Source organism: Arctopsyche grandis, chromosome 1 (assembly GCF_051622035.1).
Source record: "Arctopsyche grandis isolate Sample6627 chromosome 1, ASM5162203v2, whole genome shotgun sequence".
Lineage (NCBI taxonomy): Eukaryota > Metazoa > Arthropoda > Insecta > Trichoptera > Hydropsychidae > Arctopsyche > Arctopsyche grandis.
This window is the reverse complement of record NC_135355.1, coordinates 14,412,277-14,430,699: the sequence shown is the minus strand read 5'-3', so window position 1 is coordinate 14,430,699 and position 18,423 is coordinate 14,412,277. Positions and strand designations below refer to the sequence as shown.

The window sequence follows — 18,423 nt, the reverse complement described above, 5'->3', positions numbered from 1 at the left end:
GTGACATAGTAGGTAGGAAGGATTTTTAGCCAATTTTAAACGGGAACCGTTTCAACAATTAAATCAGAGAAAATCGGCAAACTCTGATAGGAAACGATTGACCTGGAGTCACAAATATCCAAGTCTGACCAGCAGCACTACAGATGTACTCAGAAAAATTCTTTTCAATCGAGGTCAACTCATGGGATCGAACCCGGCGCCTCTCTGTGTTAAGCAGAAGCTTAAACGATCGAGCTATGCTGCTAGCTTATGAATCAACTTACGTGGGTTAGACGGGAGATTATAACTGGAAGATACACTTCAACTGTAACATATGTGTACACTATACACATTCAATACAAGTAAACCTATTGTTGCGTAGGGGTGGGTGGAGGATCCAAGTAAAAGGCCAAAAGTCGTCTCACAGCATTTATTGATGATTCAGGAGATACACGCAGTGTCACTGCTAAGTCCAGAATGAATTATATCGCCTACGTACCGCCTTATAAAGGGTAGACCTCTCAGGACGCCTAATCTGTTTACCTGTTGTATAGTCACGTATTCGGATATGTATTTCCAAGTCATTGGGTCTTCCCGTACCGATTCTTAGAAATAACTAATAACGGTCATTGTTTAGCCTAAATGCACTTAGAGTCCAGATATAATCTTTGGAAGTAAGTGCATGCATTTAGTTAATCCGATAGCAGATATCCGTTGGTCTAAGTACAATTCGCTCAATCCACGGCGTACGTAACACTATTATAAACTTCAACAAATTCGATGTAACAAATTTGCGAGAAACTGAGCACAAGGATGCTGATTTTATTGGAGCCGACACAATTAAATCTTTAGCTCTAACAGGAACAGCCGATCTGGATTAATTAGCAGCGTACTAGCTGGGATTTTAACTCACGACCTCTGTACTTTCATAGAATGTTTTTAGCTTGAATTATGTGTAGATACATTTTATGTACATACGAGTGGCATGATATGAAAGTTTTCCCGTCTTTATCGCACGGTTTTACTTACGAGTGTGCAAGTTGGATACAAGAGGACTAGGTGACGTCATACTAAGTCCCCCTGTGTCCTGCACGCGCACACTTATGGGGCTGTGCTATAATAATATATATGTACATATGTATATTGGAGATAATGAGAGCCTATAGAGAGAAAAAAATAAAGTTATAGGCGTTTAAACAATTAAAATCTGACGATTGGAGGTTGGAATGTCAAACATATAAGGCTAATGGCAAAAGTTTAGCTGTCATCGCCCCTCTAAAATTTTTGAATTTTCAATCAAGTTTATTACGATAATATTTCATTTTCGACTTAGCGGATAAAATTGAAGTCTCTATCGGGGGCCAAACCTTGCAAAATAGCAAAGTTTCAAAGCAATGGGAAGAATGTAGGAATATTGTCAGACCGATTGGTGAAGTGGAGCTTATAAAAACCTTATAAAAAAACCGAGAGATTTCCACGGCACGCCACTAGTATGTACATGATAATTCAAATTAATACACATATTTATAGTCGCTGAAATATTCTAATGTATTAAGCGTCAACAATTCTTATCTCCAGTTACTTGTTGGTAACGGTAGTACATACATACATATGCAGTTACTTAATAATAATAACATATTTACTATTAACAAATATCTGTCATTTAAAAGCTATCTATGTAGCTGCATCTACTTAGTACAAAGTGTTACGGCTTTTTTTCATTTTTTAAATAATCCTGAAATTTCGTAATTATTGTTTTCTGTTACTCTAGTGTAGGCATCGGCTAATATTGACATACATTCAAGATATTCAGGAAAATTTTTAAAAAGCGTAAGATATTCATATTCCCAACATATATGTAAGTAATGGACACCAATTCTTAAAGTTTTCATATTTGTTAAAAATAGGCTTTGCCATTTTATTCGTGTTCGGTTCTAACTAAATGTGAGCAAATATATTCACAATTGAAATTTATTATAAGTAATCATAGGAGCAATTATCAAAAATTCAGACGCTTGTATTCGTTTTAAGGTAACTAAATATAAACGAGACTTGATGTCACATTTTCAGATTCAGGGGAGCCACTGATAACGAAGGGAACGTTCATAAATTTCATAAATTTATGAACTATAAACTTGACAATAATGTATATAGAGTTCAAAATATTTTAATTATCTTCATAATAAAATTTATTTTACTATTCATTAACAGAATATTTAAAAATGAAAATACCCATTTTTTAATAGTCATACTTGGTTGGTTTTGACACGCAGCCAAAAAAGGTCGCCGACGACTGCTCTAGTGAGTATTTATCTCGTGATATACGCTAACACATGTGTAGAAATATCGGAAAATCTAATAAAGTCACGTTAAATTGACGAAAAGTGTTTCTCTCACGGCAATTTGCGGCTTTTCAAGTAATTTTACAAAAAAAAACAACAAATAATGTATCACTTATCTAAGTAATATATTATTCGAAAGAGCAAAGGAGTCTTAGAACAAGTCTTAGAACTCTGATACAAAGATCGTTTACACAAACCGAACCGTAGAACAAATCCCCATTCAAAAGACTAGGACTGTGTTATGTGCGACTTAGAAGTATTTGATTATCTTGAAAGCCGTAAGATTTTGTACTATGTAAAGTAAGTGTAGCCAAATAGTTTCAAAATGGCCTCTTTTATTACTTCTAAAATATTTGCATCCATCTGATCTGCATATAAATTCAAAGTGAAAAATTATGAATAGCCAACCAATTAAATTTTCCCTTTTCGAACAAAAAAACAGCTACACAGCAAAAGTTTAAACAAAATTTTCAAGAGTCAATAATACAATTGGGATTAAATATTTCATAGGAATAATTAGTAAAAATGGAACCACCGAACGGGGGCTGGGGGTGGATGGTGATACTAGGAGTTGCATTTACAAATGTAAATAATTTAAATACTTGTCTAATCACTTAATTATTTAAAAATGTGTGTTTAAAAATAAAATAATTAATTTACAGAGTTTTAATCAGTCACTATTATCCATTTATGGTCTCGTTTTCGGTGAAAAGCTTAGACAAATGGGTGAAAATACCGTGGGGGCGGCTTTGGTTGGCAACGTTATGCTATTGATTTTTAATTTTTCTGGATTGATTGCTGGACCAGCTCTCAAGAGGTTTTCCAGTCGAAAAGTTTCTATTGTTGCAAGTGTGATATCGGCCTTCGGTATGGTTTTGTCAAGTTTTGCGACAACCAAATGGCACCTGATTGCGTCATATAGTGTCTTCACTGGTACGTATGCATTTAAGAATTATGTATATGTAATAAAGTATGACTGTTGGACATGACACACGTGTTCAAAAAGTAACACATTAAAATCAGTGTCTTCTTATAATATTTTTTAGCAACCTCGGATAAGTCTTTAATAAATATTGCATATAATACTTAACTAAAGCACCTACTTCGTTTGTGTATGAAATTCATTTTCACCGAATTTAATTTAGAATACGTCGGAAACACAAGAGGCATCGTTAAAACGATAGCTGATTAATAAGAGTGAGATATTTTAAGGTTGTTTTTGGAAACAATTACGCGCAAAGAGGAAACGGAAATTTGAAGATTTCCGGAAAAGCTATTCTGGGGACAATTGCGCCCGGGAGCTTTATTCGCCCTTTAAATAAAATCATTTGAATACGTATAGCAAGATTAGGCAACATCGATACTAAATACTTCATAATATAATAATCAGCGTTTGAATTTTGAAATAATTTATTAATGCGAGGACAACAGAATTTTCCAAATGGAAGCTGAAGAGTCATTTGTTGCCTAGCGTCGTTCAAATCCTCTTTACATAAGGATGCTCAAATTAATGAGAGATCATGGATACTTCAGAAAAGATAAAAAATACAAATAAACTAAAAATATGAGACGGTTTTCCATAAAAATATTTATTCAGATTGAAATTTTTCAATAATCATTTTTTTTACTACAGAATGTCTTGGGAATCCTTGAAATACCCGGGCTCATATGTTTTCGGGAATCGTTGTTTCCACTAATTTTATTTTATGTATATTTCTGAAGTTGTTTATAATATATATTCAAAATCTATATTTGTATCCATATAAATTCTTTAAGACGGCCAAAAAATTTTTTTGCAATTATAAACAAGCTCGCTATATACTTATATACATTTATTTTTTCCTGTTATAATTGTTTTTCAAGTAATCGCAATGAAACAGGTCAATTGGGCCATAAGCAATGCTGCGTGCATTTTAATATGTACACACTTGCATTTAATATGTTTAATTTGCACCTAATATATACATACATATGTATGCATGCTCATTCAAAGTTAATATTATGTTCCATTCCATAGAATCGTGTCTCTGGCTTATTATCTGATTGTATATTTCATATACAAATTGTTATGTACCTTCTTTATCAATGACAGGAGTGCCGGACTTTGCCCAGTGTTACATACATACTTCGCTTATCAATTTAGTTGACTAACCAGTAGGAATAAAATACACCATTGATATGTGGCACACCTAATTTAACAAGACTTATCATTGGTTTGTGACACACTTAATTTAACAAGTAATCCATTGATGTGCGACACACGTAAATTAAAAAGTAGAACCATTGATTTGTGGCACACCTAATTTACTGACTAATCGAAATTGTACGACACGTGTTTTCAATACTTCATTGTCTTAAAGAAAAGTATATAAACTCATAGTGATAGAATTCATGTCAGTCATCAACATCGACTCCGCAGATGATAGTCGTTAGTCATCACTAAAGCCCGGAACCAGAGGGTGCCGGTGAACCTTTTTTACAAAGGATTTACAACAATGGAACAATGAGCGGCACCTTGGCTACCCTACCTCTAGTCATCACCATCGACTCCGCAGGTGACAGTCGTCATCATTAAGACTCCGAGAACGCGTCCGCAAATGACGGTCAGCACAGCAGCAGAACAAAGTGAACAAAAGTTAAAAGTTATAGTGAAATAGTTCTACGTACATACATATCTCATATTAAATTATCATCGTTCCATAATCTATCGTTTTATGAATACAATATAAGATAAATGTAACATTTTAATATTAATAAATAAAACTTGGTTAGTTAACTTGAAAAGTAGTTTAAAAGTAAATAAATCTTTCATTGAAACGCTGCAATGATAATTTTGGTGGCAGCGGTGGAATCAATAAACTAAAATGTATTTATCTTTCATTGGAACATGACAATATGTACATATGTTTACATATACATACGTGCATACTCGTGAATGGTAATATGAGCATAGAGTACGATCGAGTTTATTTTCGCCTGTGCTCTAGAAGATAGTACACTGCATTATAGTGCTTTTTGACAACACTTTAATCCATTTTCAGGTCTTGGGATAGGTCTTTTACAGCCATCTACGTTTATGGCGGTGAACGCTTACTTTACAAGTCGTCGGGGACGAGCCAACGGCATATCAATGGCTGGGACGGGCATAGGCCAGATGCTTATGCCTCACATCGCACAATACTTGTTAGATGAATATAGTTTCAAAGGAACTGCGCTCATCTTGGGTGGATTGGCCATGAATGGGGTAATATTCGATGCAATTACTACACCTAATTAAATATTTGATCTCACACGCGAAGGGAAATTCACTGTGCTATCGGATGGTAATAAATTATCAAGTTTTTCTCTGATCGGACGATCTGATGCCTCAAACTTTTCCAATGAGATAATTTCCACGTTGCGCTATGCCGTTCACATTTTGAATACATAATTTTCATATGCGAGTTGTTAATTGCACATCTATGTATATATGAATATTATACGATTCAAATTTAGTTTAGAGTATTTATATTTTGGTAAGTTTGATATATTATTACTGATTAAATAAAAAAAGAAATGTATGAACTACAATAAGTAAGTATACACGAAAGTGCACACTTACCGTATATTGTTTCAAAAACAAAACATATAATGATTTAATTTATCCAATTCATTGAAATACTGTTTTTATTATGGGTAGGTATCTATCACTATCACCACCTCACTAAAAACATTTTTTTTTAATTTACGATTTGTTATTGTTTTAATTAATTTAAATCAAAAAAGTTATTTTGACGTAATTGATTAACCGACATACGTGTATAATTCTTGATGAGTGTTCGATAGAAGCACGGATGTAAAATATATTGATTCTGAAAGGTAAGATAATGATCAAATTGAAACTGGTGACGAGTTGATTTCGTGGCGGGATTATTATTTTATGCTCAATAAAAATAAAATAAACGAATAATATTAATTATATCAAAGTTTAATAACACAAGATAATTAAAATATATAAAGTTTAATCGCTGACACATTCCACATATGTTTGTATACATCATAATTCGTTATTCATCAGGGGAAGGACTATGGTACCAGCCCCTAAATTAAAAAAAAAATCTATTATAGTTTTGTTCGTAGAATCCGTGACGTCATTGAAAAAAATTATTTTCATATGACAACGATATCGATATGGATTTCGATTTAGATTCCGTTTAAGATTTAGCTAAACTAAATTTAATTAATTAAACTATTATAAATTTGTAATTTTTAAACCATTTATTGGCCCGAAAGGCTGGCGTCCTTTGTTCTAAACGAAATTTTGTTAAAATTTGAAAAAGATTTTTATGTTGAGACTTTATTGTGGTTTTTTAATAAAATCCAATATTTAAAAAAAAACTAATAAATGATCTCTTTTTTTTTCATTTCCTAGTTGGCAACCCTTGTATGTGGCACCCTAGGCCAGTTTGGTTTTCAGTGCTCTCCATATTTTTAAACAATTTAATAAAAGATACATGTTTAAAAAGTAATTATTATTTAAAAAAAAATTAATTTAATTATTTGAAAAAATAAAAAAAATTAATTGAAAAAAATAAGAAAAAATAGGGGATTCACCTGTGTTCCAACCCCCCCTCTAAAAAAATCCTGGCTACGGCCGTGGTATACATATGTACATACAAATGTATGGGAATTTGTTTTTCAATGTATGTACATATATGTAGGTATTTACATACATACAACAGCTTCTATTCAATACATTTGTATGTAAATAGGAACTTTTGAAGAAGGAAAAGATATTAAAACTTATACAAATTCAAACTTTAACTCTGCATCGATTCGATGCTCGAAAACGGTTTGCGAATTTCTAAAGGTAAATTAATACATAAAAACGTACGGAAAAAGCTTTGATTTATTCGTGCACCACTTTGAATTTTCATCTATAATTGAAAGCTGAGAGGGTTTATTGGACCCCGCTCTTGTCTGGCAGTGTGTAGACATTAGTGTTGACATTCAGGTCTCGTTTTGTATCCCGGAATATCTGTGACACCAGAGACGGGGTACAATTGTGTCCCTTTCGACCACCTTACCCATTTCAATTTTCGGTGTGAACGCCCACGCACAAGGATATGGGTAAATTTACCCATTTCCAAAACTAATGTGATGTAGCTTCTAGCAAATGTTTCACTTTATAGCCAACGAAAAAAGAAAAGACCACTCTTCTGTCCCCTTTCATTCAGTGCAAAATAAGGTTTTTTAAAATCACTTGTATGCACATAGGTATATACATATGTATGTATGTACATATGTATGTATGTACATATGTATATAAAACAAATTCTAAATATAAATTCAGACTTCAGATATTGCTTCTATATACTAAATAAAATAAAGCCCGTGCTTACAACCAATCGATTCATCCCGAGAAACCGTTTATACATATGTACATATGTATGTATTTTACAGTCATAGTGTGATCAGACAAGTCAATTTATATTGTAAGTACAATGTCAAAATCGTCAGTTACGGTGTACATGAAAGAGGATATGGAAAAATTGACTTATTAATGTTAATGTTATAGTCGAAGTGTTACTTATTAGTATTTTTTTCTTTTTAAACAAATTCTGACCAGTTTTATTGTTTTCTTTACGTCTTATTTATAATTTATCATTAAAGTCTTCTTTGTTTCCTGACTCATGGAAGTGCACAAAAGTCACTGCTATTCACAAAAGAGACGATAAATCTTGTATTGGACATTACAGACCGGTAGCTATTGTTTTCGGCGCCAGCCAACTTGTTTTAAACTATATTGCAAATATTACTTTATAATCATTACAATCGGTTTCGTATTGACCAACATCATCGTTTTCGTTCAGCACGCTCTACGACCACTAATCTTTCGTCTTTCTGAAACTTTGTTACGTAGTCTCTGGCTGCAGGGTATCAAGTTGCCGTGGTCTATACTGATTTTTTGAAAGCATTGGATGAATTTGATCATTTTGTCTTATTCAGAAATTGAGCAAAAATGGTACAATTAATGGTACACTTCATACATATTAAGTTGACCGAAAGTGATACCTCCCCTTATAGGTGTCTTTTTTCGTTCTCTGATCACTGACGATCACTGTTTACGTTTTCATGATCTATAAAAATGTGTGTGTTTTTGTGATTGTCTGTATGACTGTTAGTATGTGTGTCTGTGTATTTTGTGTATTTTTTGAACACCGATAGTCCTATCGAACTGAAACTTAGTATCGATTTATGAAATGCTAATCGATACGATGTATACTTTTTTCAAACAGGTACCTCTTATAAGTGTTCTATTTTTTTATTACAAGCCTCATATCAAGTTGCTTTCGCTTTTTCGTATGACAAAATTTGGGTTTCATATCCACACTCTTCCGATCGTTTACAAACTTTGTCATTTTGCTCGGTTTGATCATCAATATATGTGCAAATCAAATCGGCCAGTACGATGGTGAAAAATAATCGTAATAGACATGCTTAGAAAATGCTACAATTTCGATCTTCTTGACGTCTAATGGTAAGTTGCCGTATTTATTTCCCTTTTCGCCATCCTCTCACTTTGTCAGATTTTAACTGTTTAAAGGCCTATAACTTTTTCATCTTCACACTATATCTTATAAAAATTGCACTATAGGCTCTCATTATCTATCATATAAATATATATTTTTACTACACTCATACATTTTATAATGAATGTTAGATTTGATATGATCGATATATTCGCATATTTCGACCAAAAGTTAACGGTTATATCTGACGTCTCGAATATGGACTGTCGTCTGCTCTGCATTGAAACCAGCCACCCTGAGAATATTTTTGTGTTCCTAATAGTGTTTTGTCTACAAACAAAAATACGTATTTTTCAAATTTTAACCTTCTTTTAATAACCAATCAATATATTAATCACTATCACACTTTGCGATGGTAAATTTATATGCGTCAGAATTTACGCTTATTTGTTTGCTACCTGGGGAACAATGCAATGCTAGATACCGAGCGCAACGTATCAATTGCAACCGACACAGCAGACTGTATCAAATCTGTATCGATCAACGGGAAACTATTCGTCACGATTGACCTGTGACAAAAATGATGGATCCGTTTGCACAGGTGACAATAGCCGGCGGTTCGCGACAGATGCTTAAACGCGCAATAAATCTGGCGGGCGAACGCAGACCGCCAATACTCGAGCGGGCGCGCCGCCGCGTTAATTTACGCAAAAATATGCAACAGCCACTTGGTGAAATTGAATCTGCAAAATTGCCCCCTGGTGGCGGAAGGGGTGTCTGACTCTAACCCCACCCTCTCGATCCCAGTATTTCCCGTGTGCTGGTCTCGTCGCCCCAAAGTGGTTCCTCAGTGGGTGTCCCTCTCTGACTTCGCAACAGACGGTTTAATTAACGAAAGAGCCGACCCGCCGTTTATAATGCCGTTCCGATTTATAAATAGTGATCATATTATATATAATACGTTCAATTGGTACCCCCATCCCCGTAGGGAGTATTCGAATGGTTAAAGTTAAAAGGCAAATATCACGATATTTAGTTTTCTACATATGTGTGTACATTTAATATACATATATATGTTTTCTACATATGTGTGTACATTTAATATACATATATATATATATATATATATATATATATATATATATATATATATATATATATATATATATATATATATATATATATATATATATATATATATATATATATATATATATATATATATATATATATATATATATATATATATATATATATATATATATATATATATGTATATATATATGACGACGGTAAGCTGTGTGTGTGTGGGTGTGTGTGGGTGTGTGTGGGTGTGTGTGTGTGTGTCCTAACTCTCGCCGAACATAATGAACGAATCGATAAAAATCGATTAATTCATTTTTCGACGAGACGGCTTTGTCGCGACTCGAACCGACATATTATATATATATATAATATGTATATATATATATATATAATATGATATATATATATATATTTATATATATATATATATATATATATATATATATATATATATATATATATATATATATATATATATATATATATATATGACGACGGTAAGCTGTGTGTGTGTGGGTGTGTGTGGGTGTGTGTGGGTGTGTGTGTGTGTGTCCTAACTCTCGCCGAACATAATGAACGAATCGATAAAAATCGATTAATTCATTTTTCGACGAGACGGCTTTGTCGCGACTCGAACCGATCACCCCAAATAGCCTGAATATGGGTCTAAATGAGCTAATGGTCTCGGACATCGTGCCAAATCCAATTTTTCATTTCGCCTTTTTTTTTTAAACATTAATTGAAATATTCCTTCTCGCCATATAAAAATACGTAATTTTAATAATTTCATTTAGCGAAGTTTTGAACCATTTTTTTTTCTTTTCATATAAAACAATTAAATATATATTTTTAATTGAAATTATTGAAATTGAAATTAATTTATATTTTAGCGATATTTGAAATAATAAAATCAATTCCAGGACGCCGACTCGAACCTACCCCCATCGCGCCCAGATCAATATACACTGACCAGTACACCATGATACGGATATAAAGGCTGCTCTAAATAACGTTAATATTCAATAATCGTACAGAACGTATGGACAACCAATCAAAACGGAGTTATATCTTCGGTAGTTGTCGGAAGAAGTCGGAAGTAGTCGGGTGTCATGGATCGAGTGAATCGATTTCGATTTGCAGTATCACTCGGGGCGATAGCTAATAATAATAGAAAAAAATAGGTCTTTAAATAAATAATTGAAAACTCTCTATGGGAGTCTGCGTATTTTTAAGAATTGTAAATTATTACAAATAAAGAATTGAAAACTATCTATAAGAGTCTACGAAAATAACGGTTCCGGTTCCGGATTTTTTTTTTTAGTTTTATACGAGTATATAATAATTTTACACCCATGCGATGATGTTTCATCGGGCTATTCACTATATATATATATATATATATATATATATATATATATATATATATATATATATATATATATATATATATATATATATATATATATATATATATATATATATATATATATATATATATATATATATATATATATATATATATATATATATATATATATATATATATATATATATATATATATATATATATATATATATATATATATATATATATATATATATATATATATATATATATATATATATATATATATATATATATATATATATATATATATATATATATATATATATATATATATATATATATATATATATATATATATATATATATATATATATATATATATATATATATATATATATATATATATATATATATATATATATATATATATATATATATATATATATATATATATATATATATATATATATATATATATATATATATATATATATATATATATATATATATATATATATATATATATATATATATATATATATATATATATATATATATATATATATATATATATATATATATATATATATATATATATATATATATATATATATATATATATATATATATATATATATATATATATATATATATATATATATATATATATATATATATATATATATATATATATATATATATATATATATATATATATATATATATATATATATATATATATATATATATATATATATATATATATATATATATATATATATATATATATATATATATATATATATATATATATATATATATATATATATATATATATATATATATATATATATATATATATATATATATATATATATATATATATATATATATATATATATATATATATATATATATATATATATATATATATATATATATATATATATATATATATATATATATATATATATATATATATATATATATATATATATATATATATATATATATATATATATATATATATATATATATATATATATATATATATATATATATATATATATATATATATATATATATATATATATATATATATATATATATATATATATATATATATATATATATATATATATATATATATATATATATATATATATATATATATATATATATATATATATATATATATATATATATATATATATATATATATATATATATATATATATATATATATATATATATATATATATATATATATATATATATATATATATATATATATATATATATATATATATATATATATATATATATATATATATATATATATATATATATATATATATATATATATATATATATATATATATATATATATATATATATATATATATATATATATATATATATATATATATATATATATATATATATATATATATATATATATATATATATATATATATATATATATATATATATATATATATATATATATATATATATATATATATATATATATATATATATATATATATATATATATATATATATATATATATATATATATATATATATATATATATATATATATATATATATATATATATATATATATATATATATATATATATATATATATATATATATATATATATATATATATATATATATATATATAGTGAATAGCCCGATGAAACATCATCGCATGGGTGTAAAATTATTATATACTCGTATAAAACTAAAAATAATCCAATAAATAATAATTTAAGAGCTGGAGAGCTTAAATTTTGACTCATCAGAAAAAATAACTTGTCGCCAATCCGATGTCGTCCAATTTTCGTGATATTTCGACCACTCTAATCGGTTTTTCTTCATTTTCTTCGTAAGTAATGGTTTTTTCGCAGGTTTCCGAGCGTGCAGTCCAGCTTCTCTGAGTCGTTTTCTTAAGGTTACATCACTAATTTCAATTAAAAATTGATCCGAGATCTCTTTTATTATCTCTACAGCAGTTTTGAACCGTTACCGTGAAGATAATAGAGTTATCAGGCGATCTTGTCTCTCGGATGTGCATCTTTTCGGTCCTGTCCCCTTCATACGATCAAAAGTTCCAGAATCCTTTTTCTTTTTCATTATTCTTGACACAGTAGATACAGAACGTCCCATTTGTTGAGAAATTGATCGCAATGAATGTCCAGAGTCTGCCAAAGCCGCGATTTTTATATTCTCCTCCAATGATAGTTGAGTGTATTGTTGCATGGTATTTTTATTTTCAACGATTTCGATCCGTACACCTCGAAAACTCACACTTAACTGAACTCAACTCGTAGAAAACAATCATATTTGAAAGACCCGATCGTTAAAAACCACACACCTAAAGGGACAATATTTTTATTGCCCAAAAATCGTAAAATCACAAGTGTTCCGAAATCCCAAATTTTTATTTATCACTCCAGGTTATCATACCGTTCATATAAAGGCTACAACAAAGAATTTACCTAAAAAAATTTTGTGTGTTTTATGTTAAAATAAGGCAATATCTGCGAGTTCAAGTATTGTAATTAGCTATAAAAATAACGATAAAATGATCCTGTATTAAACGTCAATTAATATATGTAAAATAAGTGCAATAAATGAATATAATAATGGTTGAAGCAGGCCACCATTGCCACCATTCCAAGGCGGATATCATTCTTACACTGATATCCGGTTTGACGCGGCGCGTACTGAACCTCTCTCTTTTTCGCATCTGTGAGGCACGTATTCAAGAGGCTCCCGACAAAATAATTATTTCTGTTGATATTGGATCAATGTTTTTATTTAGTAAAGATATGATTCAAATCATATAGGCCTTGATGAGAAATACAAAAAATACGCAGACCTTATATTCAGTATATTTGGAGAAATAATATAAATTATAAGTCCTAGTCACTCGGTATCCATAAAAGTGCGGAAAGTTTTAATGCAAGTTTTATACATCGAAACATTTCAATAAACTAAAATGGAACTATGATTTAGGAAAAGCACCATCAATAATTGACTCCCTTCGCCCTTCTCTTCCACTTATTTTATTCTCCTTTGCAACGCTGAAACATTGCACTAAGCTAGAAGGTGCTCGCGACTCCTCTCATACCCTTCTTCTTTGAAAATTACCTCACAAATCTAACTCTTTTCTTGCCTGGTGTATTTTTAGATTTCGCTTGTGGGAGAGTAATTTGTTAAGTGTGCAGAGGTATAATACGCAAATATGTACATACATATCTTCTTCAGTGGTCATTTTGACATTTTGGTCATTGACCATTTCGATAAAAAAAATCAAATGTTTATTTGAGGACAAAAAGGAGTATCAAAAAAAATTGTGCTAATAAGTCAAAAATTCTACTACGGATTGTTGGATTTTATTCATAGCTATAATATTGTAATAAATATAATAAGCACAAAATATTCAGACGATAGGAAGATAATTTATTATGAACATTGAAATTTCGAATTTTTAATGTATCTTGATTTTTAAAATGATGAAATTGGGAGCTTCATTATAAATTAACTCGTGAATATCCCGATGAAACATCATTGCATGGGTATAAAATTATTATATATAAAACTAAAAAAAAATCTGGAACCGGAACCGTTATTTTCGTAACTATTATAGAAAGTTTTCGTAATTATTATAGATAGTTTTCAATTCTTTATTTGTAATAATTTTCAATTCTTAAAAATACGCAGACTCCCATAGAGAGTCTTCAATTCTTTATTTAAAGACTTCCTATTTTTTTACTTACCTCCTTTACGTTTTTCTATTATTATATCTATCTATTATTATATTATTTTTTTATAATATTATAGCTATCGCCCCGAGGCTACTGCAAATCGAAATCGATTCACTCGATCCTTGACAGCCGACAACTGCCAACCACTCCCGACAACTACCGAAGATTCGACTTTACTCGGTTTTGATTGGTTGCCCATACGTTCTGTACGATTATTGAATATTAACGTTATTTAGAGCACTCTTTGTATCCGTACCATGGTGTAGTGGTCAGCGTATATTGATTTGGGCGCAAGGGGGTAGGTTCGTTCTGGAATTAATTTTATTTTTCAAATATCGTTAAAATAAAAATTGATTTCAATTAAAAATATATTGAATTGTATTATATGAAAACAAAAAAAAATGGTTCAAAACCTCGCTAAATAAAATTATTATAATTACGTATTTTTATATGGCAAGAAGGAATATTTCAATGAATGTTTAAAAAAAAAAGGCGAAATCAATAATTGGATTTGGCGTGATGTTCGTGACCATTAGCTCAGTTTAGACCTATGTATATGAGGCTATTTTGAGATGACTGGTTCGAGTCGCGGCAAAGTCGTCTCGACGAAAAATTAATTTAATGATTTTTATCGATTCATTCATTATATTCGTCGAGCGTTAGGACACACACACAGATTACCGTCTTTATATATGTATATGATAATTAACTGTATAAATTTATAATAATTATCAGTATCGCTTTGATAACCAAAGCGACACTGAGAATATTCAATCACGAAACGGAACTTTTAAATTTATTTTCTATATGTTTTAAATAAATTATGAACAAAATTTAATTGGAAGAGAAATCGTCTGAATAACATCACTGGTATCATTAATTTTAATTTTCTGGAATGCTACAAAAAATCATTAATAATCACACCGCCTTAAAATATTTATTGTATTATAAAATAAACGACTGAAAGCCTAAAAAAACGAGTTAAAATAAAAACGATTTTTTTTTTAATTTTTTTTACATACATACATACAAATATATTTTGAAATAAAATAACACTTGTGAGTATTTCAAAATAATCTTTTCACGCGTTTTTCAGTTATCTCAGAGGTGTCATATATTATCTTAAGACAAAACATCCTTGAGAGAGTTATATATGTATAGTTGAAAGTGCAGGCTGTATTTCTACGAGAATAAACTTAGTAATCCTGACAATTCGTTCTTGATACAAAAATTCAAAATTGTTTATATTCTGTTTTAGATAGTAGGCGCAATGCTATTTCAACCTGTCGAATGGCATTTAGTAAAGAAAAAGTCAGAGAAAAGTTTTCTCATTGACCAGAAAAATCCAAAAACAATATATAAGAGTATTGAGATATCCTCCAAAGAAGAGACATGCATCAAAGTCGAAGTGGAAACTTCATTCGACGACGGGAAACATATGAAAGCAAATTATCACCCAGAACAAGTCACTACTGTCAATAGTGAGACTATAAAATCAATACTGTCAAGAAGTATTATAAAATTTCAAAAAATTGGTATATTCTGCTAATGCTTTCTTTTCAGACTATGTGGATTGTGGAAAAGAAGTTTCACAGCCGACAGAAGCATGTAATGGCATTGGGTATAAAATAAATAAATTTTTCGACTTGGATTTGATGCTTGATTTGACATTCATTAACATCACATTAGGGTGCAGTCTTGGATTTACGTCTAACCAGAACTTCAATATGCTTTTTCCGTTTTTCCTACAAGTATATTATATTTATTATCCATGTTTAAGTATTATACATATATGTATATATTTTTCAAAATCGTAAGACCAAAATAATAATGTTAACGTTTTAGCAAGAAGTTGGTATGACGAGAACGAATACGGCAATGTGTATGTCCATGCTAGCAGGGGCGGATATTATTGCAAGGATAACAATGCCTATATTCACCGATAAACGGAGAATACCAAGTAGAATGTCATTTTACATCGGTTGCATTGCGTTGTCAATCGCCAGAACGATACTGTCGTATCAGAGTGAATTCGATTATTTGTTGGTTGCTTCGGCTCTGACGGGATTTTTCAGATCATCTATTGTGATAAATCAAAATCTGATCATTTCGGAATATTGCAAGAAAGACGAGACAAAATTGCCCACGGCGCTTGCCTTGAACATGGTGATGAAAGGTTTGGCCATAATAACAGTCGGTCAGGTATTAGGTTGGATCAGAGACTACTACCAAAGCTTCATTCCGTGCTTGTTTTCCCAAAATGTTCTTCTCATTAGCGTTTTCATACTGTGGACTCCTGAATTTTTGTACAAGCTATTTCGTAAATAACTATTTTGTGGAAATAAGATTTTTATATCTATGTACAATAATATATGAACAGATTTTTGGAATCAAATATGTATATAATTTTTTATTTTGATAATATAGGGCAGTGGTTCCCAACCTTTTTTGACTCACGTACCACTTGGTAGTACATTGTACCACCATATAAAAAAATGATTGTATTTCATGAAATTTGTTTTTGCAAGTGTAATTATTATATATATATATATATATATATATATATATATATATATATATATATATATATATATATATATATATATATATATATATATATATATATATATATATATATATATATATATATTATTTGCATGGTAAAGAATGTGAAGACAGGATACACGCAATATGTACATAGATCTGTTTTGGTAAAAAAATTTGTGGAAAAAAAATTATTTGCGGAGTCACAATTATAATATGCTCAAAGTTTAATATATTTATCTACTATTTTGTCATTCTTCTATTATTGATAAATGGTTTTAATAAAAACCATTTTTGGTTTCGGTTTCGGGAATCACTGCGTAAAAGACGATTTCCTCCCTATTAAATGTTCAATTATTTTTTCACGTATATCCTGAGACATTCTATTCTTGTTTTCAGATAAGAATTTAAGTAAAAATTTCAAATACTTGATCATTTTCGATACAAAGATTCCAAAATCTAATTTTCTAATCATACTTTAAATTTTATCTGCAATTTCAAATTTAAGATCATTATCGAGTTGTTCTCAAGTGTCAAATTAAAGTTATTTATTTATTTTAGCGCTCACGCGTTAAATTTAAAAATGCACTCCAAAATCCATGCCCGATCTGAGGAAAACGTATCGATTGCCAGATTTTCGGTCATCAACTGTATACATTGACATCGACGATGACTAATTAAGATAATGTCTATTAATTTTATATAAAAAAATTATATTTTAATGATTGTATATCATTAATTCCTGCATGTACGCCATTACTGATTTTTTCGCGTACTACTACGTGATACGCGTACCACAGGTTAGGAACCGCTGATATAGGGCATACATT

General features: G+C 29.4%; 1 protein-coding gene across 1 annotated transcript; it reads left to right on the top strand.

Annotated features, from left to right (window-relative positions):
- Positions 1 to 2,861: 2,861 nt before the first annotated feature.
- LOC143916936 (monocarboxylate transporter 12-B) lies at positions 2,862 to 17,377 on the top strand. Its single transcript, XM_077438234.1, has 6 exons — positions 2,862 to 2,906; positions 2,984 to 3,254; positions 5,363 to 5,595; positions 16,308 to 16,560; positions 16,613 to 16,800; positions 16,895 to 17,377. Exons 1-6 carry the CDS (start codon positions 2,877 to 2,879, stop codon positions 17,375 to 17,377), a joined length of 1,458 nt encoding a protein of 485 aa, XP_077294360.1. The 5' UTR covers positions 2,862 to 2,876.
- The last annotated feature ends 1,046 nt before the right edge of the window (positions 17,378 to 18,423 follow it).

Coding starts and splice junctions, on each gene's coding strand:
- LOC143916936 (XM_077438234.1), top strand. CDS start 2,877: ATGGTGATACTAGGAGTTGCATTTACAAAT. Junction 2,907..2,983: donor TAGGAGTTGCATTTACAAAT/GTAAATAATTTA, acceptor ATTAATTTACAG/AGTTTTAATCAGTCACTATT. Junction 16,801..16,894: donor TTTTTCCGTTTTTCCTACAA/GTATATTATATT, acceptor TTAACGTTTTAG/CAAGAAGTTGGTATGACGAG.